General features: G+C 40.8%; 2 protein-coding genes and 1 long non-coding RNA gene across 10 annotated transcripts; 2 read left to right on the top strand and 1 right to left on the bottom strand.

Moving 5' to 3' along the window:
- The first annotated feature begins 1,510 nt into the window (after positions 1-1,510).
- Positions 1,511-9,298, top strand: capn12 (calpain 12). Its single transcript, XM_079558801.1, has 21 exons — positions 1,511-2,058; positions 2,529-2,598; positions 3,103-3,221; positions 4,628-4,761; positions 4,860-5,031; positions 5,105-5,188; positions 5,748-5,833; positions 5,912-5,989; positions 6,066-6,232; positions 6,307-6,581; positions 6,732-6,811; positions 7,145-7,267; positions 7,387-7,423; positions 7,512-7,583; positions 7,673-7,718; positions 7,905-7,966; positions 8,224-8,292; positions 8,361-8,439; positions 8,514-8,630; positions 9,011-9,063; positions 9,159-9,298. Exons 1-21 carry the CDS (start codon positions 1,858-1,860, stop codon positions 9,183-9,185), a joined length of 2,151 nt encoding a protein of 716 aa, XP_079414927.1. The 5' UTR covers positions 1,511-1,857; the 3' UTR covers positions 9,186-9,298.
- LOC306964704 lies at positions 5,237-16,805 on the bottom strand. Its single transcript, XR_013792993.1, has 4 exons — positions 16,527-16,805; positions 6,730-6,789; positions 6,286-6,423; positions 5,237-5,353 (listed from the first exon to the last, which is right to left on the bottom strand). It is a non-coding gene; the product is annotated as an uncharacterized lncRNA (long non-coding RNA).
- Positions 16,806-17,915: 1,110 nt separating this feature from the next.
- On the top strand, positions 17,916-24,588 carry fosb (FBJ murine osteosarcoma viral oncogene homolog B). 8 transcript variants are annotated; one of them, XM_079572427.1, is made up of 6 exons: positions 17,916-18,126; positions 18,344-18,516; positions 19,217-19,606; positions 19,930-20,037; positions 20,223-20,546; positions 21,510-24,588. In XM_079572427.1, the coding sequence occupies exons 1-6, from the start codon at positions 18,066-18,068 to the stop codon at positions 21,558-21,560; spliced, it is 1,107 nt and encodes a 368-aa protein (XP_079428553.1). In that variant the 5' UTR covers positions 17,916-18,065; the 3' UTR covers positions 21,561-24,588. The 8 variants fall into 8 exon arrangements, with proteins under 8 accessions (XP_079428553.1, XP_079428552.1, XP_079428551.1 ...); XM_079572426.1 differs by having other exon boundaries at positions 21,412-24,588; XM_079572425.1 differs by lacking the exon at positions 21,510-24,588 and adding an exon at positions 20,698-20,993.
- Positions 24,589-24,692: the final 104 nt, after the last annotated feature.

The following is a 24,692-nucleotide window of genomic DNA, read 5'->3' as shown; positions in this document are numbered from 1 at the left end:
GTTCACATGTAGTATGTTAAAAAAAATCTGTTTTTGTGCATTTCAGACAAGAAAATATAACCACTTCATGAAAAATAGATGGTTAAACCTGTTCATGTTTAATGATATATGAATAATAAGGAATTAGAATTAACAAATAATAATGAAAAAAAAAAATATATATAAATCATAAATTTTGCTATAGCTTTTTTTTTAATGATTCTCACCTGGATGGGGCCTTTCTGTGTGGAGTTTGCATGTTCTCCTAGTGTCTGCGTAGGTTTCCTCCAGGCACTCCGGTCTCCCCTACCACTAAAAAACATGTATAAAAGGTTAATCCTCCAGACAGGTGATTCCGACCATCAGCCTGGCCCTACATCTGGAGATGGGTCCCCGGGCACAGTACTGCCGTCACCACTGCTCCTTGCGGGTCACTCCAGCGGCATTGAAGGATGGTCAAATGCAGGGGACAAATTTCCCATTCGGGGACAACAACGGATACTGTTGAGTATAACCAAGCCCCAGAGCAGCTTTCCACTACCACAACGTTGTGAGTGAGAGAATGACTAAAAACAAATAATGTGACAAATACAATCGAAGGCCAACATACTGTGCAGATAAACTAAGCATCTTTAGAACAAAAAAATACTTTTCTCTCGCCAAATTGAATATTGAGGTCTGGACCTGAACAGATACGGTCTGGACTCTGACCTCTGGGTGCTGTGGCATCTGGCACCAAAATGTGAGCAGTAGATCCATGAGGTTATTCCTGAATCCTAAAGCCCTGTCCATTGAATATGTTTTTTCCAGTACATCCCACAAATACCTCTTAACATTTGCAGAACCAGTCAATGTAGTTTGGAGTCACATAAGCTGAAGGTGCCAGCAATGGCAACTTGGTTCCTTGTCATGGTCAATCAAAAAACATTATGCTTGATTTCTTTTATAACAATAGTTGGATGGAACAAAAGATTGTGATTTGTCAACTTCAGCTTTGGCCTACAAAACATCACGATCAATAGCCTACCCCAGCAACACTAACACATCAGAGACAATTAGGTTGAAAATGAAAAGGACTTTCTCATTTTACTGTTAGTGCCACACTTCTGCTATAAGCGGTTTCTTGAAAACTATACACTTCCTCTGTTTTAATCATATTACTTATGCCTATCCTAAATTTGTCACCTGACTGACAGACATGGTTACATAAATGTAGCCTGCATCCAAAGTAAACTGAATGTAGGCCTTTGCCTATAGTATTGTTTAAACTTTTATATAGGCCAGAGCGTAACAAAATAAATTGCTTTCCCCCTCCTCTCTCATACAGATTATTGAACAGCCATCAGTGAAATAGCCAGGCTCTTGCTGTACAACACTGCCATCTAGCGGCTTATCCGTTTAACTATCCAGCCTCTGTCTTTTACCCAAACGTCGCATGGATCTACTAAGCAAAGTTTGAGGCACATTTGCGCCTCCTACAGATCATTCCCTGGAAACGCATTGATTGATTGACTCCCATGGACTATTTTTACAGTCAATGCTGCCAGCGCCACTTCAGTGAACGTGGGCAGTGTCTCTGGACTCAAGATAGTTTTTGAATAAACAAAAAACAAACCCAAATGGAAAAGGAACTCTCAAATATGTCGATGGCAGTTTTCTCAACAATTCAAAGGCTCGCTTTAACTTTGAAGATGTCCACGCTGGCTGTAAATTGCGAGATGAACAGTTGTTAGTAGGCAGCGTGTCATTACTGCGCGTGTGGACCCCGGGGCCGCGCATACCTGACCATGAGCAGTGGGTGTGTGGGACTATTTAAGCTCTGGCTGCTCCCTTCATGCTCCATCCACTGTGCAGACCTTCCTCCTTCTCTTCTTCAACATGACGGCAGATGGCGAGGCTACGCTGGGCTCCATAAACAACCCGCTGAAGTTCAAAAGCCAGGAGTACAACACTCTACTGGAGACATGCCTCGCGTCCGGGGAGCTCTTCTCGGACCCGGCGTTCCCCGCGGAGCCAAAGTCCCTCGGGATACCAGACGACCCCGACCCCAAAAAGGCGATCAAGTGGCTACGGCCAATGGTAAGAGAATCACCCGTCAATAATAATAATTACTTTGATGCTGAGTTGCCAAATGCAAAGCCTTTTCTGCGTTGTCAGTTCCAAAGCCTCGAGTTTACAGTGAAGGTAGCATTTCGTCAACACTTCACTTGCAAGGTGTGGTCCAGTTCACGTAAAATAGTCTCTCAAGAGAAAAACATGACAAAGTGACAATTCTCGTGCTGTGTTGTAGCACAGTAGTAGCAGCAACACAATGTTCAAACTTTCCCCAGCTTCAACCAGCATTGGGTAAGCTACTCAGGAAAGGCCTATTGTTGCATACAAATGAAATGGGGAGGGATGGAAGAAATGAAAATGTGTGTACTAGGATCAACAAGAAGCTTTCAATGTGTCACATCTGCTTCTAACTCAGTACAACAATCATTTCTGAAGTAGTCAACCTAAGAGGCATAACCCTATAATTGCACTTGAACTAATGTTTCTTCCAATAGGAAATAACTAAGACTGCAGTGTTTGTGGAGGGCACCACTGGGACCACAGACATCTGCCAGGGCCAACTTGGTGAGTATGGCTGAAGACCTTTGTGTTTGTTTTATTCTTTCTCTGGGATACATCACTCAAAGTCCTGATTCAGTGCACCATCCGAAAGCAGTTAAAAGCTGATTCACACTGATCAGGTCCTTATGTTTGGGGATTGAGAGGAAGATGCCTGTGCCATGAAACACAGGGGATCTGCGTTTAAAGCAAAGCAATGACTTCATGGGAGTGGTACTGTCTACACTGGGGGGTGCTCAGATGTGCTTTAGGCTTGAGGCTAAGAACATCATGGACATAGTGCACAACAAACTTATTAAGTCTGTTTCCCAAACACATTCTTTTGCTCCTTCAGTGGGATTTCTGGAATCAACTGCAAATGTCCCCCTTTGTTGGTGATTAATAACCCTTTGCACAAACATCATACAAAGTGTTTTGTTAGTCTTGGGCAATATTCTTTCGTGAGACTAAAGATTTATGATGTAGTTAAATGATTAAAACCTATAAACTTGTGTGTTGCTTTGTTTTCAGGGAACTGCTGGTTACTGGCTGCCCTGTCCTGTCTGACGATGCATCCCAAGCTCTTTGTCAAAGTGGTGCCACCAAACCAGAGCCTGTCCAAGCCCTATGCTGGTATCTTTCACTTCAAGGTCCGTGCCAATAACTAGGCATATATCTGTTTGACAGAAGACAAATGCTATATTATTGGGCTGCACTAAAAAATGGCCAAAGTATCAGTATTAAAATACAGACGCAATAACCATAAAGCCACAATGTATAAAAAGGTGACTTAGATCTGGTGGAGCCTAGTCTTGTAGTTTGCTGAATGTCTCTTTCCGTTTTTACAAGTTTGGTTCCATTTCAGACTTGAAATGAAACAATTTGATGAATAAACAAATAGCTAATTTAAGTGGTAATTGGACTGTGTTGAAATGATTTAGTAAAATATAGCAGCAATATATTACTGCAATAATTGAGACAGTTATAGAATATTACTATTATCTCACATATTGTGCAGTCCTTCCATTTTACAAACACTTAAATCTGAGAGTTAAGTAGATAATTCCTACATGCACAGACTTTGAGAAAACAGCTGTTGGAATAACTGCATGTTGCGCTGATGTAGGACTGTTCTGTAACTGAGGACTTCAAAGGGGACTCATTTCTAGCTTCAGCCAATGCATATTTCCACACAATGAAGAAACAATACTTAATTAATCCGCACCCACCCTCTCTAAAACAGTGTTAGTCATGCGTACCTGTGAAAACACATTGAGGCATTTGTAATATCAGGTAATATCAACTTATCCTTATTAGGTGCTGAAGGATGCTCTCACTACTGTTAAAAGATTTTTATCAATAATACTTTGATTGCTCCCACATGCTCAGACATCATTAGCTGCTCATGACACAACGATGCACAATATTTGATAGCTTTTCCTTAGAGTATGTTCTTTCTTTTCTTTCTCTTTCTGAAAATAGAACATGACTAGACTCGCAGGGGGAAGCTGAGGAAGGGACTCCGCTGTGAGTCGATGGAGTGCAGTTTTAACATGTACAAACAGCTGTAGCATGCCTGTTCTCTAACTGCCGCACAGCCCTTTTCAATAGATTTACACCTTACCTTTGGCAAGTATTGGAAACAACAATCATGTAAAAATGCTAAAATACTGAACTCACGTAAACTGGACAGCGTTTTTCTGACTGGTTAATCCGCCTGTCAATCAAGCTCAACTGAACTTGGGTACATAAGATGAGATCACGCACTAGTCTTTGTATAAAATCGGAGAAAACTAATGATGGGCCACCTCTTTAAATTCCCTGCACCCAATTTTTCTTTTACTAGTGGTGAAATGAAATTAGTTGTCCTCCTTCAGTGTATTGAATATGCTTTGGCTTGTGAGAAAATGCCATTTAATTGTAATTCTTAAGCATTTTTATCGGTTGTGCGCTTCTAGGTTAATTTTTGAGCCCTTTAGGTTCTGATAGATCATGCTGTTGCCAGTGTCCAGTGTATATGTGACTACGGCTTGCCTTTCTGCCTGTCCCTGCTCAGTTCTGGCAGTATGGTGAGTGGGTGGAAGTGGTGGTGGATGACCGGCTGCCAGTGCGCCAAGGCCGTCTGCTCTTCAGCTACTCTCACACTCGCAATGAGTTCTGGAGCGCCCTGGTGGAGAAGGCCTATGCCAAGTAAGTGCAAGCATATGCTTTTTAATTGCAATGTCTGCTGTCTCTTCCTGTTTAATAATTCAACGATCATATCCAAATGTTTGACCTCTCGTGTGCAGGCTCATGGGGTCTTACGGATGTCTGAAGGGGGGCAACATTTCAGAAGGGATGGAGGATTTCACCGGGGGAATCGCGTACTCCCGTCCCGTCTTGTCTCGAACACCCCCAGTGTTTTGGAGGCAGCTAACGAGTGCCCTGTCCCGAGGCAGTCTCCTGAGCTGCTTCATCGAGGTTGTTCACGTTCAAGTCTGATAAAATCTTTTGTTGTGCACCAAGATCTATTAAAATAATATCTGGGTTTTAGGCAAGCAGCTACATGGAAGTTGGAAAAGTGACAGATGAAGGGCTGATAAAGGGTCACGCCTATGCTATAACTGACACTGACAAGGTATTTCATTGTCTTCAGTGATACAATTAAATTACCTTCAGAAAAATGTCCCTGTTTAATATGTGTTCAGTTTAGGATAGTGTGTCTTATCACGGCTTACCTGTAAAAGCAAAGGTTGATTCTCAGCTGATCTCTCTCTCCCACTTTCTGTTGCATCATGTGCATCTGTGAAAAGTAAAAATAATTTAACAAATAAGAATTGAAAAAGTAAACATGACCAGAATGAGACCTATACACCCCAATGACTCTGAATTAAATATACACCTTCAAAGAGCCCCATACAATTCAAAACTATTGCCTACAGAATAATGCTGGTCCTTTGTACATGTGGTACAAGATGAAGCAGTGCACTAAACAATTAAAATAAAGCAACCGTATTTTTTTGCTGTGGGATGATAAGTTGGCTCTATTTGCATGCCACTTTGTCAAACAGAGCTAAAAGCATCTAGGCTACAACCAAACATCATTTAATACAAAAAGAAAACATCAAAGTTATACAGTTCAAGACGAAGATAGGTGATGGTTATTGGCTAAGAATATGTTTGCTCTGTTTCTCCAGGTGCAGAAAGGCGCTGATGAGACTTTGCTGTTCAAGCTGAGAAATCCTTGGGGTTTTGTTGAATATCGGGGGCCGTGGAGTGATAAGTGAGAGTGAATATAGTTTGAGGGCATGTGAATGGCTTTACACCTGCTGACTTTTTACTTCTTATATAATGATAACAGAAGCAAAGAGTGGGACGGTGTTGATGAAGCTGAGAAGCAAAGAGTCGAACTTAAAAAGACTGAAGATGGAGAGTTCTGGTTGTTATTTATGTTATTTTCCAAAGCTACAAGTACTGTTTCTGGCCCACATATTTCACACATTTCTTCTGTTCAGGATAAGCGCAAAGGACTTCAGCCGCTTTTTTAACATAGTGGAGCTGTGCAGTGTCAATCCGGACCTGATCGACGGAGTGTCTGCTCCTGAGTCCACATGGACCATCACTGAACATGAAGGGTTCTGGGTGTCGGGCAGCTCAGCCGGAGGAAGCCGCAAATACAGACGTATGCAATACCATACATATTTCTGCGTGAAGGGCATTCAATAATAGGATTACCTGGTGTGTTTGTGTTTGTAGGCTCCTTCTGGACGAACCCCCAGTACGAGTTAATCCTCAATGAAGAGGACCTGGATAAAGACGATGATGACGACGATGAGGAGGATGGAGAGGGTGAGGAAGATGAGGAGGACAGTGCTGTGACAGAAAACAAGATAACAGAGAAACAGGAGAAGAAAGCCAAGCAGTGCACCGTGGTGGTGGAGCTGCTGCAGAAGGACCGCAGGCTGAAGGACAGAGTCAACTTCCGCTACATTGCATTTCACATCTACAAGGTGAAGCGCCTCACATTTTTGGTACCATGTATGACACAATTTAATAATATTTACATCTTTGTCCCTGTGTTTTTTAGATTCCCGATGAGGTCAGTCCCTTATAGACTTTTAGAACATTTAAAGATTCTGAATGCATTATATGTTTATGAACGGAAGGAATTTTGCTTACAGCTTCAGGGTCAGTGTCTGGACCGCTACTTCTTTGCCAAAACCCGTCCGGTTGCCCGATCTGGAAAATATAAAGGCCAAAGGTGAATTACAAAATCTCCACCTTAACCAAACACATTTTCTACAGTTTGGCTTTACCCAAATCTAAATGCTTCTTAACTGGAGAGCTTAAAACTAAGACTTACTGTTTTGTCACTTTTTTGTTACTGTTTTGATTTTCCCCTATGTTTTCATCCTCATTTACGTCTCATTCTTGTCACTATTTTGACTTTTTTTTTTTTTTCAAGAAGCTTTTAGATTTGGGTAAAGTCGGACTGGAGAAAATGTGCTCAATTAAGAGGTCAAAAGTCTTTAAGCTCCTACACAGCTTGAAATCCTTTAAAATCAGTAATGTAAGTATGTTGTCTGTTTGACAGGGGAGTGTGGAGAAAGGTGCATTTGGACCCAGGTTACTACGTCATTGTGGCCTCGACTTATAGACCAAACCAACCAGGAGAGTTCTTTATTCGCATATTCTCCAAAACAGGGAACACTCTGGGGTGAGGTCACTGACCAAAGTACTACATAATACACTGAAAACTGTTATTTTTACTAGTTATTTTGCTACAGTAACAAATTATTGAGGCCTTATATTTTTGTGATGAATATTACATTTCAGGACTCAGGATTTTACTTGCTCCTCTGATTATCTGCAAGTGAGTTTACAAGACAATATAGATAAACTGTAATTCGCTGTAATTTAACAAAAAAGAGTGAGAAAAAAGTATTGTATCATTTCATCAGGTTATGGCACTTCCTGTCACTCCAGAGGACCATGCTCGTGTTGAGAAGTCGTATAATGAAATGGCTGGTGGTGTAAGAACACAAAAATATATATAATTCTCTCAGTTATTCAAATCACGTGGTAATAGAGAAGAGTAAAATATGTTTTTCTGCGTTAACAGAATGACAGAATGAATGCCAAGGAGCTAAGGATGCTCTTTAACTCAGGTTTGACTGATTTTTTATCATTGATATTTTGACTTGATACCTCTGACTGTAATACAAGTAATGTCCACAAGATGGAGGTGAAGTGCATGTGCACAAGGGTCACAAGTGATGACTGAGGTTACTTTAAAAATGAACTTCTGTTGCTCTTGTCATATTCAGTCACTGCTCTGTTTTCTGTCATTGCAGTTCTCGATAAAGACTACCATCTCCCAGTGGAAACGTGCAGACAGCTCATCTTTGCGGAAGATGTATCCTCCTCTAACTGCTTAATGATACAAATGCCTAGAACTTGTTAATTGTGCTTTCGTTGAGTTACTACAATGGATTAGAAATATAGTTAGGTTTACTTGGAGACTATAATAACAAAATAATTGGATTGAGGGTAGGCAAACAAATACCCAAGTCGTTGAAAATCACAGTACTATAATAAAAACAAACTCAACACTTCAGCATTATCATTTCAGCAATGTCGTTTACTTGCTAGTGTCTCTAACACTTTCATCAGGCCAAAGGGCGTGGCAGCCTGAATCGCAAACAGGCAGAGAATGTGCTGACCAGCCTCCGCACTCTACAGGTACATCACTGTTGAGGTGTGGCAGGTGAATGGGCAGCTCAAAATGTTAACGATACCTTATCTTTTAGGAAACCTTTTTCAGATTTGATGAGGATTCTTCTGGAACCATGAGCCCCTTTGAACTCAGAAACGCACTGACAGCTGTTGGTAAGGACGTGTGCGCGCAAACCGAAGACGATGAAATAGCCCTGGCGTTACTTTGGGCCTTTCTTTTCTGACAGGTATGCAGTGTGATACCAAAGTGGCACAGCTACTGTGTGAGAGGTTTGCCTCTGGGGAGCTGCAAATGCCTTTCCACTGCTTTGTGGCCAGTGTGACCAGGCTGAACAAGCTTTTTGGTAATGGACTTTAAACTTCCTGGTTTAAAAACATTATATTGTGGAAGTGAAATTAGTTAGTTAGTGGTTCAGCATGTATTTTTCCCTTCATTGAACATATTAACATATTTTTTGTTAGGATGGTTTGGGACACCCTCAGCTTCTCTCCAGTACCGTTTAGTACAAAGTAGTTTCCATTTTATTCCTAAGTGTAAACACCACTCCAAACAATGAGCTGATGTTGCACAATTGGCTGCAGATCTTTCAATGAAGTGGACACTGACTATCAAATGACCTGCTCTGACCCTGCACTCAGTTTAATCCCCGCTATTATTAAAGGGTTAAAGCAGGGGGAAAAAAGCGTTGTGAGAGACTCAAAGTAGTAATTTCCTTTCTTTCAGCTCTGTATGAATCAGAGACCAGCCAAGACGTAAAAGACAGAGGCATTAACGCCGTGAGTGACAAATTCATTATCTCCTCCTCTGCCTTTTATTTGCTCGTACTCTTTGTTCTGCTCTCGTCCCTCATGTGTCCTCTCACTCCTCACAGTGGCTGCTCCAGTTCTTGGCCATCTGAGGATCGCAAAGTGAAGCGGCTCTAATGCTAACGGACCTGTGTGCCTCTAAAACAGTGGTTCTCACTTGATATATCTTTGAGACCCTTATTATTCCTATCAAATTATTGTACTCCAGTCTCTACTCTGACTTTGAAATCTCTACTATGATTCTGCAATGTAAGATTACACTGATACAGTATTTCTTCTATGAGTTATTTTAATTGAAGCAGTGATTGATAGGCTTAAAAAAACTGTAACCTATTATTATTCATTTATGTCATTGGCTGAAGTTGAGAACCACTGCTATAATGGAAAATGCCTTTTATGACTTTTACATAACATAAATAAAAAATAAATAAAATCTTCCAACAGCTGTCATGTGTCTTTGAACTTATAAAACGGACTGAAGCCTTGACATCACAGTAGTCGTCGCACAACAGGAGAGGACTGGTTGCCCCACTCGTTTACACACAGCCGGGACACATCATGAAGTAGTCAGTCAGTGAGAGTGAGAAGTGTAGGCCCGCTGAGGGTGTGAGGGTGATGTCTCAGCACAGCTACACGCACCATCGTCTCTATTCTTATCACAATGACGCCACGTACAGCGTCAACACACATCACCCCCCTCCTCCACTACAACCCCCCCACACACATACACAGTGTTCCTCCATCAAATGACCGAATCCACAATCATCCTGTTATACCCAAAGGTGCTCACACATTCAGATATAAGAGAGCGAATGGCCTTTTCTACCAATGATGCTATTAATAGAGCCTTCCCTCACACACACACTTCCTGTTCATCGTCAGGTGAGGACACACAAGTTGCCCTCAGCAACAGTCCATCCACACTGTGGCACAGAGAGCGAGGAGAGAAGCAGGGACAGGGTCAGTCCAGCTCAGTATATTTCTGACAGTTCTCAGAGCATGGCCTCTCCATCCACACTATCATTACAAAGACTAACAAACACTGTACAGCCACAACACAGCCTTTCTGGATTGATCTTATTTGCTTTGTTGTAATTTTATGTAACTGTGAAGCACTTTGAATTGCCTTGTGTATGAATTGTGCTCTAAAAATAAACTTGCCTTGCCTTTTTATTGTTTGGTTTTCAACGTTTTAGTTAGTTTTCCCTATGAACTAAATACCACAGTCAATATTAGTTTAGTGGCCAAAGTGCACTGAATAAAAAAGTCAAAATAATAATAATAAAAATAATAATAATGGTCATTTAGCACCAATTTCGTGCATTATTGATACGCTCACCGCTTTCTGTGATGCCCTGAGGTAGACTAATGAAAGTGTGGCTGTCAGTCTGTGCCAATGGCCCATCCGACCGCGACGGTGGGTGAAGTGTCCAGAGCTGGGATGAGACCGGCAACCTCTGGGCCAGTGAACAAACGTGTTAGTATTTACTTTATCAGGCAATCACAAAGGGTGCATAATCTAGCCTAATGCTGTAATTCTTGTATTGCATTTTGTGAAAGAGTTACCTCGTTTAATAATGAGGAAATCTCATTCGGGATCCTCATCTTCACTTGGCCTATATTTCCATAAATCGCCTTTCACTTTTACCCATTGTTGCAAACTGCACAAGCTGTTAAATAACTGAACCTGTAAGTCCAGCTAAACCTGTCCCCTTCCTCCTCTCCTCATTGGTCCTCTCTTCACCCTCCAGCTGTCTGGTGGGATGCGATGATGCTTTGACAGGCTTGGCGTCTGTTCTTGGAGGTGCTGGTATTTTTGTGCCACGATGGCGGGGGCTGCTACAGGAATAGTGGCAGAGTTGTAGTGTCTAGTGTGGGGGTGGATATCAGGGGAGGGTTGGGACGCTCTGAGAACTGCGAGATTTGAGCAATTGTATAGACAGGCAGAGGCTTGCGTAAGTCGGAGCCGATGCTACAGATTTAGCCTGGGCTTGCTCACGCATAAATTTGATGAGCAGTACTATCGCAGTCGTCAGAGCTGGGGTATTTAAAGATGTGTTGGCATAGCACATATTTATGGTGCGTGTTTATTTACAGGATGTGGAATGGTGTGAAAAAATAGGACGCAAAGAGCAACATTTGCATCTATAGAGCAACACCTCTCCTCCACAGATTTTAATGAAGTCAGAAATAATTTCTTAATGTCTTTTCCGGAAACAACTAAAATAGTGCGGTATTTGCAAAGGTATATGGAAGATTTTGTGCTAAATGAAAATTAGATTGAAGATTTAAGGTGAATTTTAAAGTTATGACAAAGTACTAATCCATTAGCAACAGTTCAGGATGAAGGAAATCTGCAACCTTTGAGCAAAGAAGTTAAACATACCTGAGGAATCTAAGGTCTTTAGGTAAAAACAGGTCTGACTGCACGTGATCTGAGTGTTTGTTTTAGCAAACTCTTATAGGCTACAGTGGCTTGATGGTTAAAGTGTTCATCCCTAGATCTAAAAGTAAGGGTTTTGTTCCCAGCTCAGACCAGTGCATGGTTTAATTTCTCCCTTAAGCAAGACACTTAAGGAGTTCCGTGCCAAAAAAACAGGTTTTTGAAAACATCCTGTCTGACCAGCTCGGATTTGCTTTGAACTTCGTGTAGTTGTTGTTGATATTACAGTGAGCCTAATAGTGAGTTTAAAGTAGGTATGTTTTGTTTTTTAATCTGTTAAATAATAATAACAATAAAAAAACATGTCAGACCAAAATACTGGCCTTTTCAAAACACAAAAGTTTGACAAGCTCAAAATGGAATACTGGAGCTATAAAGCATAGGATTCAGGGTTTTTACATTTACGTCCTGCCAAATATTTAAAATGTGAAAATTCTTCAATAATTTCAACAAACATAATTTTACAATAGAAGACATCAATTCTCTGGAAGGATTCGTCCTTTCAGATTGAAGAAAATTATGTCTGATGCACCAATTAAGACATTAAACCTCAGTGCACCAACACCAGCTTTTCCACATGAGCTTTTCCACATCCACAATCTAAGTTGTAGGCTACTCTTTGCGCTGTAGTCTTTGTTTTCGAGGTCTGAGCAACTTGTGATCACATTTTCAAAGTTAAATAATCATTAAATATACATTTCAGTAAAGAAGTACATGCCCTACAAGTTTGTTATCTCACCGTCTGATCAGTTAAGTTATATATTTTGTTATGTCTGTCCTATTTTCATTCTTAACATTGAATCATGCCATTTGCACTTAGCACTCCACAATAAGTAAAAGTTGATTTATTTTGGGAAAACAATTAAGAAGAAACAGCTGGTCAAACTGTAATTTTGCTACAAAAAAAACATATCAAATCGAATTATTTCAGAAACTACAAAATATACAAACTTCACACACACACGCACACACGCACACACACACACACACACACACACACACACACACACACACGCACACACACACACACACACACACACACACACAGAGTAGGTATTGTATAAATATTGAAGTGAAAGAGACGTATGTTATCATATCTAACTTAAAGGCACACTGTGTAGTCCTCAAATTCCACTGACTTTACTCAACATCTCCCCCTCCCGTAATGTTGCAGTCATGTCTTATAGGAAAGGTGAGCTGCTCACAACAAAAGCACATGTTTGTTTGTATATTCATGAGGTATACTGTATTTCAATGATGAAAATGTCTTTCATTAAATAAATGCTTGTATTTCAATTATATTTATTTGGTAAAATTCTGCACAGTGTGGCTTTAAAAAAAACTAACAAACAAACAAACAAGCAAACAACAATGATGACTTTTTAAGATATCAATATGGGGTGACAGAATCACAGAGAATAAAAAATAACAAAACCTCTTAACTTAAGATGCATCTGCCAAATCATTTATAGCCTTAAATATGTGTGAAAGGATGTATATGATTTATGTACTGTATCTATGTTGGGGAGACTGATCAATTTCTTCTCAAAGAAGCTCCAAACACAGTTAATAGATGACAGGAAGTCGAAGGGTTTGGGGAAAGGTGATATAGATTGCCAACAATGGTTCGTCAGGCAGTGGGAGCACCGGGAGCGGTGAGTAACTGTTGAGCGGGTGCAGTGTGTGGGCACAGCCGGCAAGGTAAGGGGAAGAAAGGGACACGTGTTGTTGACGTCCTACCCCCCGTATCTACCTCCAGCTCCATTCAAAACTGCGTCTGCCGCCAGCCCTTCTCACCCACACAATGTATTCCCACATCTTAATGGTCCCTGAAAAAATAGGGCAGCCCTTATGTAAGAACAGGGCCGAGGAAAGGGAGGGTTGGGAGAAAAGGCAAACGAGATAGAATTAAAGCACTATAGTAAATCACAGTTAGAGCTATTTTTTTAATTATACAGCGGGGCAAAACAATTATAATCAAGACATAAAAAACACATTTTCGTTAACGTCACATGACAGATTTTAATGCTTATGAAAATATTTAGATACATGACTAATGATCTGTTTTAAGTAATAATAAATAATAAATAATGAAGCAGCAGTTTAGTGAAGAAATGTTGGGAAGAATAGTGATATTTATTTGAATTTTTAATCTACTGACAGGAAGTGACATAGATAGAGGTAAAGGTCCACAGCAGCTCCACTGATTTCTCATTGATATAACATGGTTGTCACGGCAACAGGCTAAAATTGTTTGCCTCCATCTATGTCACTTCCTGTCAGTGTCCAATAAGAAGAGAAACTATAAACATCACGAAACATGTCACACTAAAGAAAGCTGGGTACAGTTTGCAAAATGTAATATAATAAGTGTTTTAGCAAAAAATGGTGTCTAATGCGTCATATGCAATTTAAATGATATTGGATATTAACCAATCTGAGGAAAAACACAATAATATGCAGTTCCTAACCCTTTCCTCTCCCTCTATAGCACTTTTGCCCTCTCTGCTGGCTACTTTTGGCTCGGAGCCTCTCTATAAATGCTTAAAGGAGGTCAGGACTGACACTGCTTGAGTCACACAGAGCTGTGGAATACTGAGCCCACTGACAGCATCAGACTTCAGGCATCTGACTCCCATGCAGCAGTATGACACAATAGAGCCATCCACAAAGAGGTCTGCTCATCAAAACTGACGTCTGCAGCCCAAAATTCTAATGTGATACTTCATCAGAAATGACAACATAGAGACGCACAAAGGGCATCAGAGAAGAGTGATAAAGAAATAGATCATGCCTTTATTTTATTTCACCAACGTTAGAAAGTCCCACTGAGATTTAGAATCTCTTTTTTAGCCGCAATTGTTTAAACAACTTGCCTCCAGTGTCTGTGCACATTGGTGTATGAAGGAGAGAGTGAATGGGTGAGTGGTTCATTACTGTAAAACCATTTAAACATCTATTTCTCTCAACTACAATTACAGAGGACGACTGAACCCTTCTCTACCAGCGTTCAATAAAACTTTATTTTATCAATATTCAAAGCCATTATATGTTTTCTGCCTCTCTCTGAACTTATATTGTTGTATTACTTAATTGTATGTATTGTATGGGCATTGAAAAGGTAAAAGGGATTATGGGTAACTTTCTTCATTAGACACTGTGGCCAACATGTGAGAAGGAGAAGGAAGAGACCATGGTTAAAGCCTAATTATACATTAAAAATATTGTGCCGTGAGCAGTAGTTTAAGTTGTGTAAGTCTGAAAGGAGGGGTAGGGCCTTATAAGTTAGAACTAACTTCTTCCTACTCCCTTTGAGCAGCACTAATACCTCTTATGTTGTGAAAAATTCTGTATGTTATATGTATATTACTATACCTGTATGCATCTGTTGCTCAAATAAACAAACTAAACTAAACTAAAACTAAAAGGAAGAGACCAAAACCGGCATAAAACTGTTATGGTGTGTGTGTGTCATAAGTAAAAATTCCATTCAAAAATCCCATAGACTTTGAAAATTCAAACAGGCTACTACTACAGAAGCCAATCAGCTACAGTGTGTAATAACTACTGACCATGGCGCTATTATCCAAGAAAAACACATTACCAAATACTTGAAAATACTGCAAAATGTTTGAAGAACTTTCTGCTATTGTTCTTTACAACCCTTATTTTGAATGGGATGTTTAGTTCCGACACGAGGGAGGAGCCTGTACTGTTGAGCTCCATTACAGCTTAGGTGTATTTGAAAGATATGGCAAAAAAATGCACCTATAGGTAATGTTACAATCTTTTTTTTGTAAATTGTAAGTCTGAACCAAAATGGGGAGGGACCTACAAAGTCATACAGCATTTTTTTTTTTGTAGGGGTAAAATGTTGTCAAGTATATACAAAATCAATATTTGCAGATTGAATGTGAAACAATGCGCCAAGTCAGTCAAGTCAGACGGGACAGCCAGAAAGTTATGTTGTTGAGGATATGAAGCCAGAAGCAGTGTAAACAAGAGCAGCCTGAAGTGGGCCGGCCCAACAGTTGCTTGGTAACAATATTTTGGGCAGGAGAACAGGCAAACATGGCCCGCCTTCCAAAGGGAAAGAGGGGCTGGCCTCTAGAGCACACAGAAGTTAGTGACTTCCCGAAAATACGCTAAGAGACAGGGCAGGCAAGCAAAACAAAGCAAATCACATATTTCTGCACCCAGACCATCACAAGTTATATAAATAAACATTAGAAATATGGGCTCCGAGTGCCAACAACACAAGTCAAGCTCAGCCTTTAACTGGACTTCACAAAGTTGGTCGCGGTTTAGGCTAAGACTAAAAAAAAACAGCTTTTGTTTCAAAACTGAGCTTATGACAAATGCGCTTATAGGTCAGTTGCACTATATAAAAGCGCTACAAACATGACATAGTAAAATATAGCCTCCGCAAGTACCACAAAGTCAAACCCGACACCTCGCGTTTGGCGAAAATCAGAAAAAAAAAGTGACATTGTTAAAAACAAACGTAGAAAAATCGCGCCAATTCTCTTGAGGAAAATACGCGTGGAAACATATTGCCTTAGGTTTCTGTATTTGCGCTTCAACAACAATCGCTGCATTTTTGTTTGCCAAACTTTCCCGACACATAACAACCCGGAAGACATATTGTGTGTAACTGGAGGAACCAGTAACCAAGGAAACCGGTTGCTAGGCGGCACAACAGTTTATACGTCCTGTCGTAACTATGGAGACTGAACGCTACAGACTGTACAGATGTGGCTGTACCGTACACGTTTAAAACAACCAAAACGAACCTCTGTCAACAGTTACAACGATTCAGGATTTAACGGACATGAAGTTGACTGTAGTTGCTCTTTCATTAGTGTTGGCTTTACCTATTCTAACGTGAGGCCGGTCTTGACTCTCGCCTATCACATCATCATCATCACCATCATCACATTATTAGCCCATTTATGTTCATGCATTCAGTCATTTTTCGTGTAAAACTTACATAGACAGGGTTAGTCACTCCGTTTTAGCGGCGCAACATCGGTAACGGCGCCTCGAACGGGACACAACGTCCTCCGCCGATCGCCTCTGACGTTGATGTAGCGCTGACTAACAACTTATCCTCAACTCCCTTCTTGCTCACGCCTTTTCACACATGGAGACTGTATCCCGAACTAGCATGTCCGCCCATGACATTGTTTGACATCACAAGCAGATAAACGCATCCTGTGTTCACTGAGGATTCAATTTGAGCCGAGCAGCCCCTAAACCAAAGCCAGCCTCCCAGATTCCTTCGTATGGAGCTCAGTGAATCACTTACTATACAGCGTGAGAGGTTTGCAATTTGCTGGCTGGCACTCATTTCCGTCACAAGTGCCCACTGCCCAAAAAATACACTGTTTAGCCAACATCTCTACACTTATAGGACTCAGATTGTAGGAAAAACTGTAGCCTATCTGTCACCATATCTATGCATAAAAAAGGTGTCCAAACGAGCCACACTCGATAAGAACCTCCCAGATCACGGCAACCCCGAGGGCGTGTCTTGAGAAACTTTTCTGCAGGATTTCCCTCCTTGCCTGGGTCTACCCTGACGGGATTCCGTCCCGGGGTGACGACATCTGGATGTTGTTACAAAGGAGCTCTAGAAAGATATTGGCCCCAATCACAGTCAGGCCAGGCTTACATGGCCGCATTTGGACACACGCAACAGTAATACAACCATCTTTCCCATATTCCGCCATTATAAATTAGACCATACTAGGCCTATAAGTAATGCTATAGCCCACAACTATAAGTAGGCCGACTATAAGCAGGCTGAAAGACAATAGCCAGCATAACACAAAAGAACACTTCACTTGGCATAGGGCAGAGAAGGAAGTCTATGCATAATTTTCATTCTAAGTGGAACCATAATCATTCCAAACTGAGTGGATCCTAATAATCCTAATAATCCTAATAATCCAAATAAATCCTAATACCAATTGTTATAACCCAATCGTGCCACACAAACACATTTTGCCACAAAGATATGACAACATGTGCGTACCCTCCATATGTAAGCAGATTCTAAATAGGCCTATCATATTTTTTTTAAAATAGCTTACGCGCCACATTAAAGTTTCCTAAAAAAAACTGAAAAAAATCCAAAATAGGTGGTTAGAAATATCTCATGATAGTAAAACAACTATTATTATCCACTGGTGAGGCGCTTCTGGTCCGTTTCAGTGGGAGAGGGATTCCCTCAACGTCACCAAGGATACCAAACACAACACATAGCTACTAAGGACAAATATGGGCATGTACGTCACCAAAGCCGGAACTCCGAAGGCGGGACCCAAGTGTAGACTCTTGGTTGCATGAGGAGGATCGTTCATTCATAAGACAAGATCAGCTGCAAGACCGTAATATTAACGGACTGTGGACACATTTTACATGGATCTATTACCATGCGCTTGATCTTCGCCGGGCGGCACCTTTGAAGCGAGCAGAAAACAGGGTGTACTTTTTCTAAACGCTTGGAAGTGGATTAAATTTCTTCATGCAACTTTTTTGGAGAGAAACCAAGAGCATCTCCCCGGGATATAGCAACACATTTAACGGTGAGTTCATGATGACCGGACCAATGCACTTTTCCACTAAAATGACAACTTCATAGTAAGGCTAGATATGTTTGTGAATGACATAAACCTTTAGTAGTGAAACAGGCGTAAAGTAATGTTCGCACCACTGTTTTACCGCTAACAACACTCCCGTTTCCCCCCGCAGTACACGTCTTCTAAAGTAACCTCTCGTGTGTGCCGCTACCCTGATGTGCAGGTGACGCTACGCTCTGCTCGGTCGCCACAGGTCCCCCCGGGGAGATGTACCAAGGTTTCCCCGGCGAACCCGATAGCGGATCCCGTGGGAGTTCATCACCGTCTATAGAGTCCCAGTATCTTTCCTCCGTGGACTCTTTCGGGAGCCCGACAACAACAACCAGTGCCCCACAGGTAGGATTCCCCACATCACTACATCACTTTCTTACACATGTATTAGGCTGTAGCTACTGTATGTTGCTCCGCTAATAGGTTATACTATTGCGGTTTAGATTTACCGCAGCAGTCGTTTTAATAAGACAGTTACTAGTCACCAGTGTAGCAGTCTAGACTCAGCAATGACCTGTTGCCTGAGAAAAGCCGGCATGGTGCACGCGTATTGAACGTGGTGTTCACAACACGCCGCAAACGGATGACTCCTGGAACTCTCCTACGTCAGTGCCCTGGCCCCGCCCCCTCGCCGCGCGCTTCTCTCACAGGCCTGACGTGACGTAAATGCGTCTATTTTGGAGAGCTACGTCGCGTTGCCAAGGGGAACACCGGAGGCGTGACGGGGGAGGAGGAAGAAGGAGGAGAACAATGACAATGGAAGACGATTGGTTCAGAATCACATTGGTTGTGGTTCAGTCTGAGCTGCTTTTAGAGCTCTTGTCCTGCCCCCATGGTTCTATTTCAACTGCACCTTACATATGCCTATGACATTATACAGATTTAAAGATTCAGTCAATGTGAGCTCTCGGTTGTCCTGGCATGTTACATTGTATTAAAAGTTTTAAAAGTAGTTATGATGACTTTATCCAAATATTTTGTTGAAGGGCCTACACAAATAATCTTCAATTCAAGATAGTAATTTCTGAATATTTCCTTTGCTCAGGAGTGTCTGTCAGCTGGAGCTGGCTTGAGCATTGTGGGCAGTGGGCCAGGGACAAGTGTAGGAGGTGAGATGCCAGGTTCGTTTGTGCCCACAGTGACTGCCATCACCACTAGTCAAGACCTGCAGTGGATGGTACAGCCAACCCTCATCTCCTCTCAGGCCTCTGGACAGAGTGCATCCACAGCCACGTCCACTATGACACAGCCAGTGTCATTGGTTGACCCATATGATCTGCCCGGCACAAGTTATTCCTCAGCTTCTGCAATGACCCCTTTGAGTTCAGACACTCCTGGGCCAGCCCCAGGCCCAATCCGCCAGTCTAGAGCCCGCAGCCGCCGCACACGAGACGAGTCTGTGAGTGAAGATGGAGATGTTGGGGTGTTAGTAAGTGTGTGTGCTTGTGTCTTGTTTTGTAAGCTGTTTTGGCTATGTTCAATAGTTAGACTTTATATCTAATTGTTAATTATTTTATAATAATAATAATAATTATATTAAAATTGTGACATTTACAAAATATATATATATATTTAACCAGGATTTCATTTCTGGAATTTGCTAACATTTTATGTAGGTCAGAGCCATAGATACTAGATTCAAGTTAAACATAGAAGAAATATAGATTCTAGGAAGTGTATTTGTTCATGTAGCTACTACTAATGCAAATAATGCAACACAACAGTGAATGATAATCTTCCCACTCTATTTCAAAATAGTTAACACCTGAAGAAGAGGAGAAGAGACGTGTACGAAGAGAAAGAAATAAATTAGCTGCGGCCAAATGCAGAAACCGACGAAGAGAACTGACAGACAGACTTCAATCGGTGAGCCATGTTTTAATATCTACCATCTACCTCCCTAAGTACTACACATAGGCCTAAAAAATACTTTCTACCGGACTACAGAAGACTTCCCTTCCTCCCCAATTCTCAAAAGAAAACTTTTCCACCACTGAACCCCTCTAAAATAATATGTGTAAAACCTTTCTGATCTCTGTACTTGCTTACAGGAGACAGACATTTTGGAGGAAGAGAAGGCAGAACTGGAGGCAGAGATCTCTGAGCTACAGAAGGAGAAGGAGCGTCTGGAGTTTGTGCTGGTGGCCCATCAGGCCAACTGTAAGATGGTCTACCAGGAGCAGCCGTCACAAAGCTCAACACAGCTGCCCACTCACACCCTACAGCCCCCTGTGTCCATTGTGGGTTTGGCCGTGAAGGAGGACTCATTCTATCTGCCCCCTGCCTACTCCACCCATCCAGCCTCGGCACTCTCCCAGCCTGCAGTCCAGCAGCAGCAAGTGCAGCAAGCGCCTCAGCCAGGACTAATGCAGGAGGTAGAGTTTTCTAGTTCTTTCTATGGCTCAAGCGAGCCAGCACCTGGTGGGCCATGCCTTATGACCAGTGACAGTGGTGGTGGTAACCATGACGGTGCGGCCATTGGCTACAACACCTCATACACATCTTCATTTGTGTTCACCTACCCAGAGGGAGCCTGCGGGGTCAGTGCCAACCAGCGGAACAGCAGTAGCGAGCAGTCATCTGATTCCCTGAACTCACCCTCACTGCTGGCACTTTGACTGCGGACACGCACACACATACTGTACTAATACAAACACAGTGAGGCAAGTGTCTAGTACTTAAACTCACTCACTGTTTTGATTAAAAAGTATTATTTTACCTCTCAAAGGGTTGCAATTTACAGATAAACACACACCAGACAGATAACACAACGACCCCCCCATACACTTATAGCAAAACATTACTTCACACTTTTAATCAGCTATCGATGCACTTGATAATCTTATGTGCACCCATAGAACTCTGCCAGCATACACAGAATTTATAAAGATCTTTATTAAGCACCAGTGCCCCTGTCTTGTTCCCTCTGTTGACTGGCCCTTTCCAGCGCTTTTGTTTTCATCTTTCATCTTCTACTACTGCCGTTTTCTCTCGCTGATTGTATCTGCACAAATATAAAATAGGGTCAACGGATACTTGGCCCAGTTGTTCTTAGAGGGACAATGTGATCCCCCACATTTACTGCTAAATCTTCATCTGCTCAACTTCCCTCTGCTTTTCCATTTGCTTGGACTTGGAAGCATCACCTTGTACTTTTAATTCTTCCGCCTGTCTACCTACCTTGCGATCCATCTCTACCCATCTTTGTTTCTTCTGTGTGTGTTTTCCCTGTCTTCAAAGTCTTCGCCCCCTGAGAGCCCGAAGACACCTTCCAGCCCTTGGGAGCTTGAGTGAATGCTGAGCCAACTAACGCGCCTTTTTCCAACTTCTCGCAAAAGGACTGGGATACAACTTCCAAAAGAGCTGCTTGGAGAACCATGCTGCAGTAGATTCATCCTTAGTGAAATGGATTTCCACTCTGCACAAAGACACAAATCCAAGATGGCAGCTGCTGTCTTCAGCTGAGCCAATATTCAATGTTCACACAAAGAAGTGCTGGATGATGAAGGAAGACAGAGAAAGCTTCATGCCTGCCTAAGGAAATGCCTTTGAAAAAGGATGACATCCTTCATCTGAATTGTGAAACCAAATGAAAACACCAGGAGCCAAATAAAACAAACGTGTCATGCTTTTGCAAAACGTTAAGAGGGGAAACCTCGTTAAAAAGACCTCCACACCACAGAGCCAATGTGCATATTAACAAAAGTAAATGTCCGTTTGTTACATTAAGGATGGCGAACTTGTTGATTTTGCCGCACACCAGCTCTTATTCCAGCCTAATTGCTCATGATCACGATGTGAACGAATGCTTTTCACGAAGACAACTTATTGAGACAACCTCTAAAAATTGGGCCCAGTGGTCTCTTTCCTCGTCTGTTGTCCCAGCAGGATGAGACGGGTGAATTATTGTTGAGTGCCCTGCTCAGAGACACCGGGCCTGTTTATTTCTTTCTTTATTGAGGTTGTTGTGATGAAAGTGCAAATCCAGGTCTAAACCAAAAGACCAGGAAAAAATGGGCTAATCTTGTAGAGCAAGTATATGTTCTTTACCTGTGAATTTGACCAGTTTCTTTTCCTGTATGTCTCAAATGGCTATATTTGAGTGTTTGTATGTTTAATAGTTTTACATCGACTTCTGTTCTCACATGTACTGTTGCTGTTTTTTTGTGTCAGTAATTTGACAGATCTGTCTTAACTGTTACCATTATGATTGCATATCTATTGTTTTTGTTGTATCCAAATTTGGCATGTTGTGCACTAAAACGGTTTATCAGTATGAAAATGATCGTCGTATAGACAAATATCATGTACATATTTGTGCCATGATTGTATTGTTTGAATGTCTAAGGTTTTTCAACAGTTGAGAAAAAATGTAACAAAGATTTAGTTTTGAGAAAAGAGTATTTTTCTAGAGGAAAAAGAATACCGTAGTTGTCCCGTCCCCTAAGCACAATGTCACTGCCTCAGTTAATGTGTTTCTTTCATAAGCAGCAACACACTTTTCAAGACGCCTTCAAACCGCTTCCTAACACTGATGATAGGGGTGGTTTGTGTTGCCTGTTTTTTCTCTGTGAGGTCTGTCCCAGAGCTACTGACACCTAATGCCACTTACCATAGCACCTGCACAAAAAGTAAATATAGAGCAAATGATTGTCTTACATAATTAAAAATGTTTTATGTTAAAAAATAAGTTATCATATTTAAAATGCATTATTGCTTACTTTAAACATATCATTTGATAACATTGTTGGCTTGTGTTAAGCTTATATTGCGCTTATGTATTTTTTGTGCTAAAGCAAAAATGTTAAAAAATAAATTGTAATTGTATTTGAATAATAAAATATTTTATTTTCAATAAATAATGATGTTTATAATAAATGGTATTGGCTTTTCAAATGTGGCACATGGTTGTCAGAAACGGGGCAGACCCTTGAACCCATACGTGTTGAATAAACAGTGTTGTACAGATGCTGGAGATGTGTCTCCAAATCAGAGGCAGATGTGATGATATTTTCAGGTCACAGAAAAGAAGCATAAGACATATTGAATAGTTCTCATATATTATTTTGGTGCTACTTTATAAAACCTACTCAAACAATGAGTTTTGCATTGTATCTGTATGTTTGACACATTAAAAATGATAAATGTTTTTTTAAATAACAGAGGAAAGTTCGAAGACGCTGATGCTACTTATTTATTAATCTGCGTCTATGTTGCCCTTTACCTGAAACAAACATTATGGGTCCTCTGTACTGGAAATGCACTTCAGTCTGTTGTCTGAAGGAACTAAAATATGAATTGTATTATTCTTTTTACATTTTCACTCATGTCAAGTATGATTTTTTTTCCCCTGTGTAAATACATTTAAAATGAGGAATCTTATTTGAATAATACACTACAATTATTTGAAGAGAAACTGCTCGTATTACATATGCTGTATTGTAACTTACTTGATTGATTAATTGATGAAAATTATTATTTTTATAATGTTGTGTGATTAACCACCAGTTTGTTTTTTGTTAAATACTGTTCCTGGAAGCAATACCTCTCATTTTGGGTAAACATAATGTAGCAAGTAACCCAATATCCAATTTGTCTGCTACTGTGTTGTATTGCTTTTTCCAGAAGAGAAGAATGTCATTTGCACATCAATAGACAAACTTTTCCGATCTTCTCTAAAACACAGTTTGTGGCAGAATTATTACTGTTACTTGTGATTTCCTGAGGTAAATGTCTCAATATAGCCTTCCCATGTACCGGGAACAAATTAAAAATAACTATTTCATATAAGTACATTTTAGTAGGTTCCTCCTTTTCAGTTTTCAAAAAATGCACAATCTCCCACGGTGCTCTTATATTTTTTTAATGTTTCACTGTAGTATTTCATTTTTTGTCATTAGACAATCATTTTCGTCACTATTTTACTATAATTGAATGTTCATCTCCGAGTTCTGAAATTACCACATCCAACCAGTCAAATGCAGGTGTTTTCATTTTGGCAAACACAATATGATTTAATCCTACGAGACTCTTTGACCAGTTGGTATAGGCCTAAACTATAGATGTCAATGTCAGTGTCAGTTTTTCTTACCGTATATATCATATTTACAACTCAGTCCAAAGTGCTTTTTGATTGGAAACACTCTTTTCATGTGTCATCACACGTCCAAGTTTTTCTCTCGATGCAGTGTTTTTGTCTTTCCCATTTCTGTGAAAGCCTAGGAACAGTCCAGCATATCTCCTGTTAATAAATTAATATTTTGAAATTACGCACCAGACCCCATTGGATGATCGCTTAGAGCAGTGATTCCCAACCTTTTTTGTCTTGCGTACCCCTTGAGTCATTCATTTACACACAGAGTGCGCCCTCCTGCCAAAACTTTTACAAAGTGATCCACTGAACCTATTCTGTATTTAATACAGTGTTATGTTCAAAATAAAGCTCAAAATACTCTCAAATTCAATTTTCCTTTGAAAGTAATGTTGAAATTCCAGCTTCTTCTTTTTTTTTTCTTTTTTTT

Source organism: Gobius niger (genome assembly GCF_951799975.1).
Source record: "Gobius niger genome assembly, chromosome: 1".
NCBI classification, from domain to species: Eukaryota; Metazoa; Chordata; class Actinopteri; order Gobiiformes; family Gobiidae; genus Gobius; species Gobius niger.
This window is presented reverse-complemented; position numbering and strand designations above follow the sequence as displayed.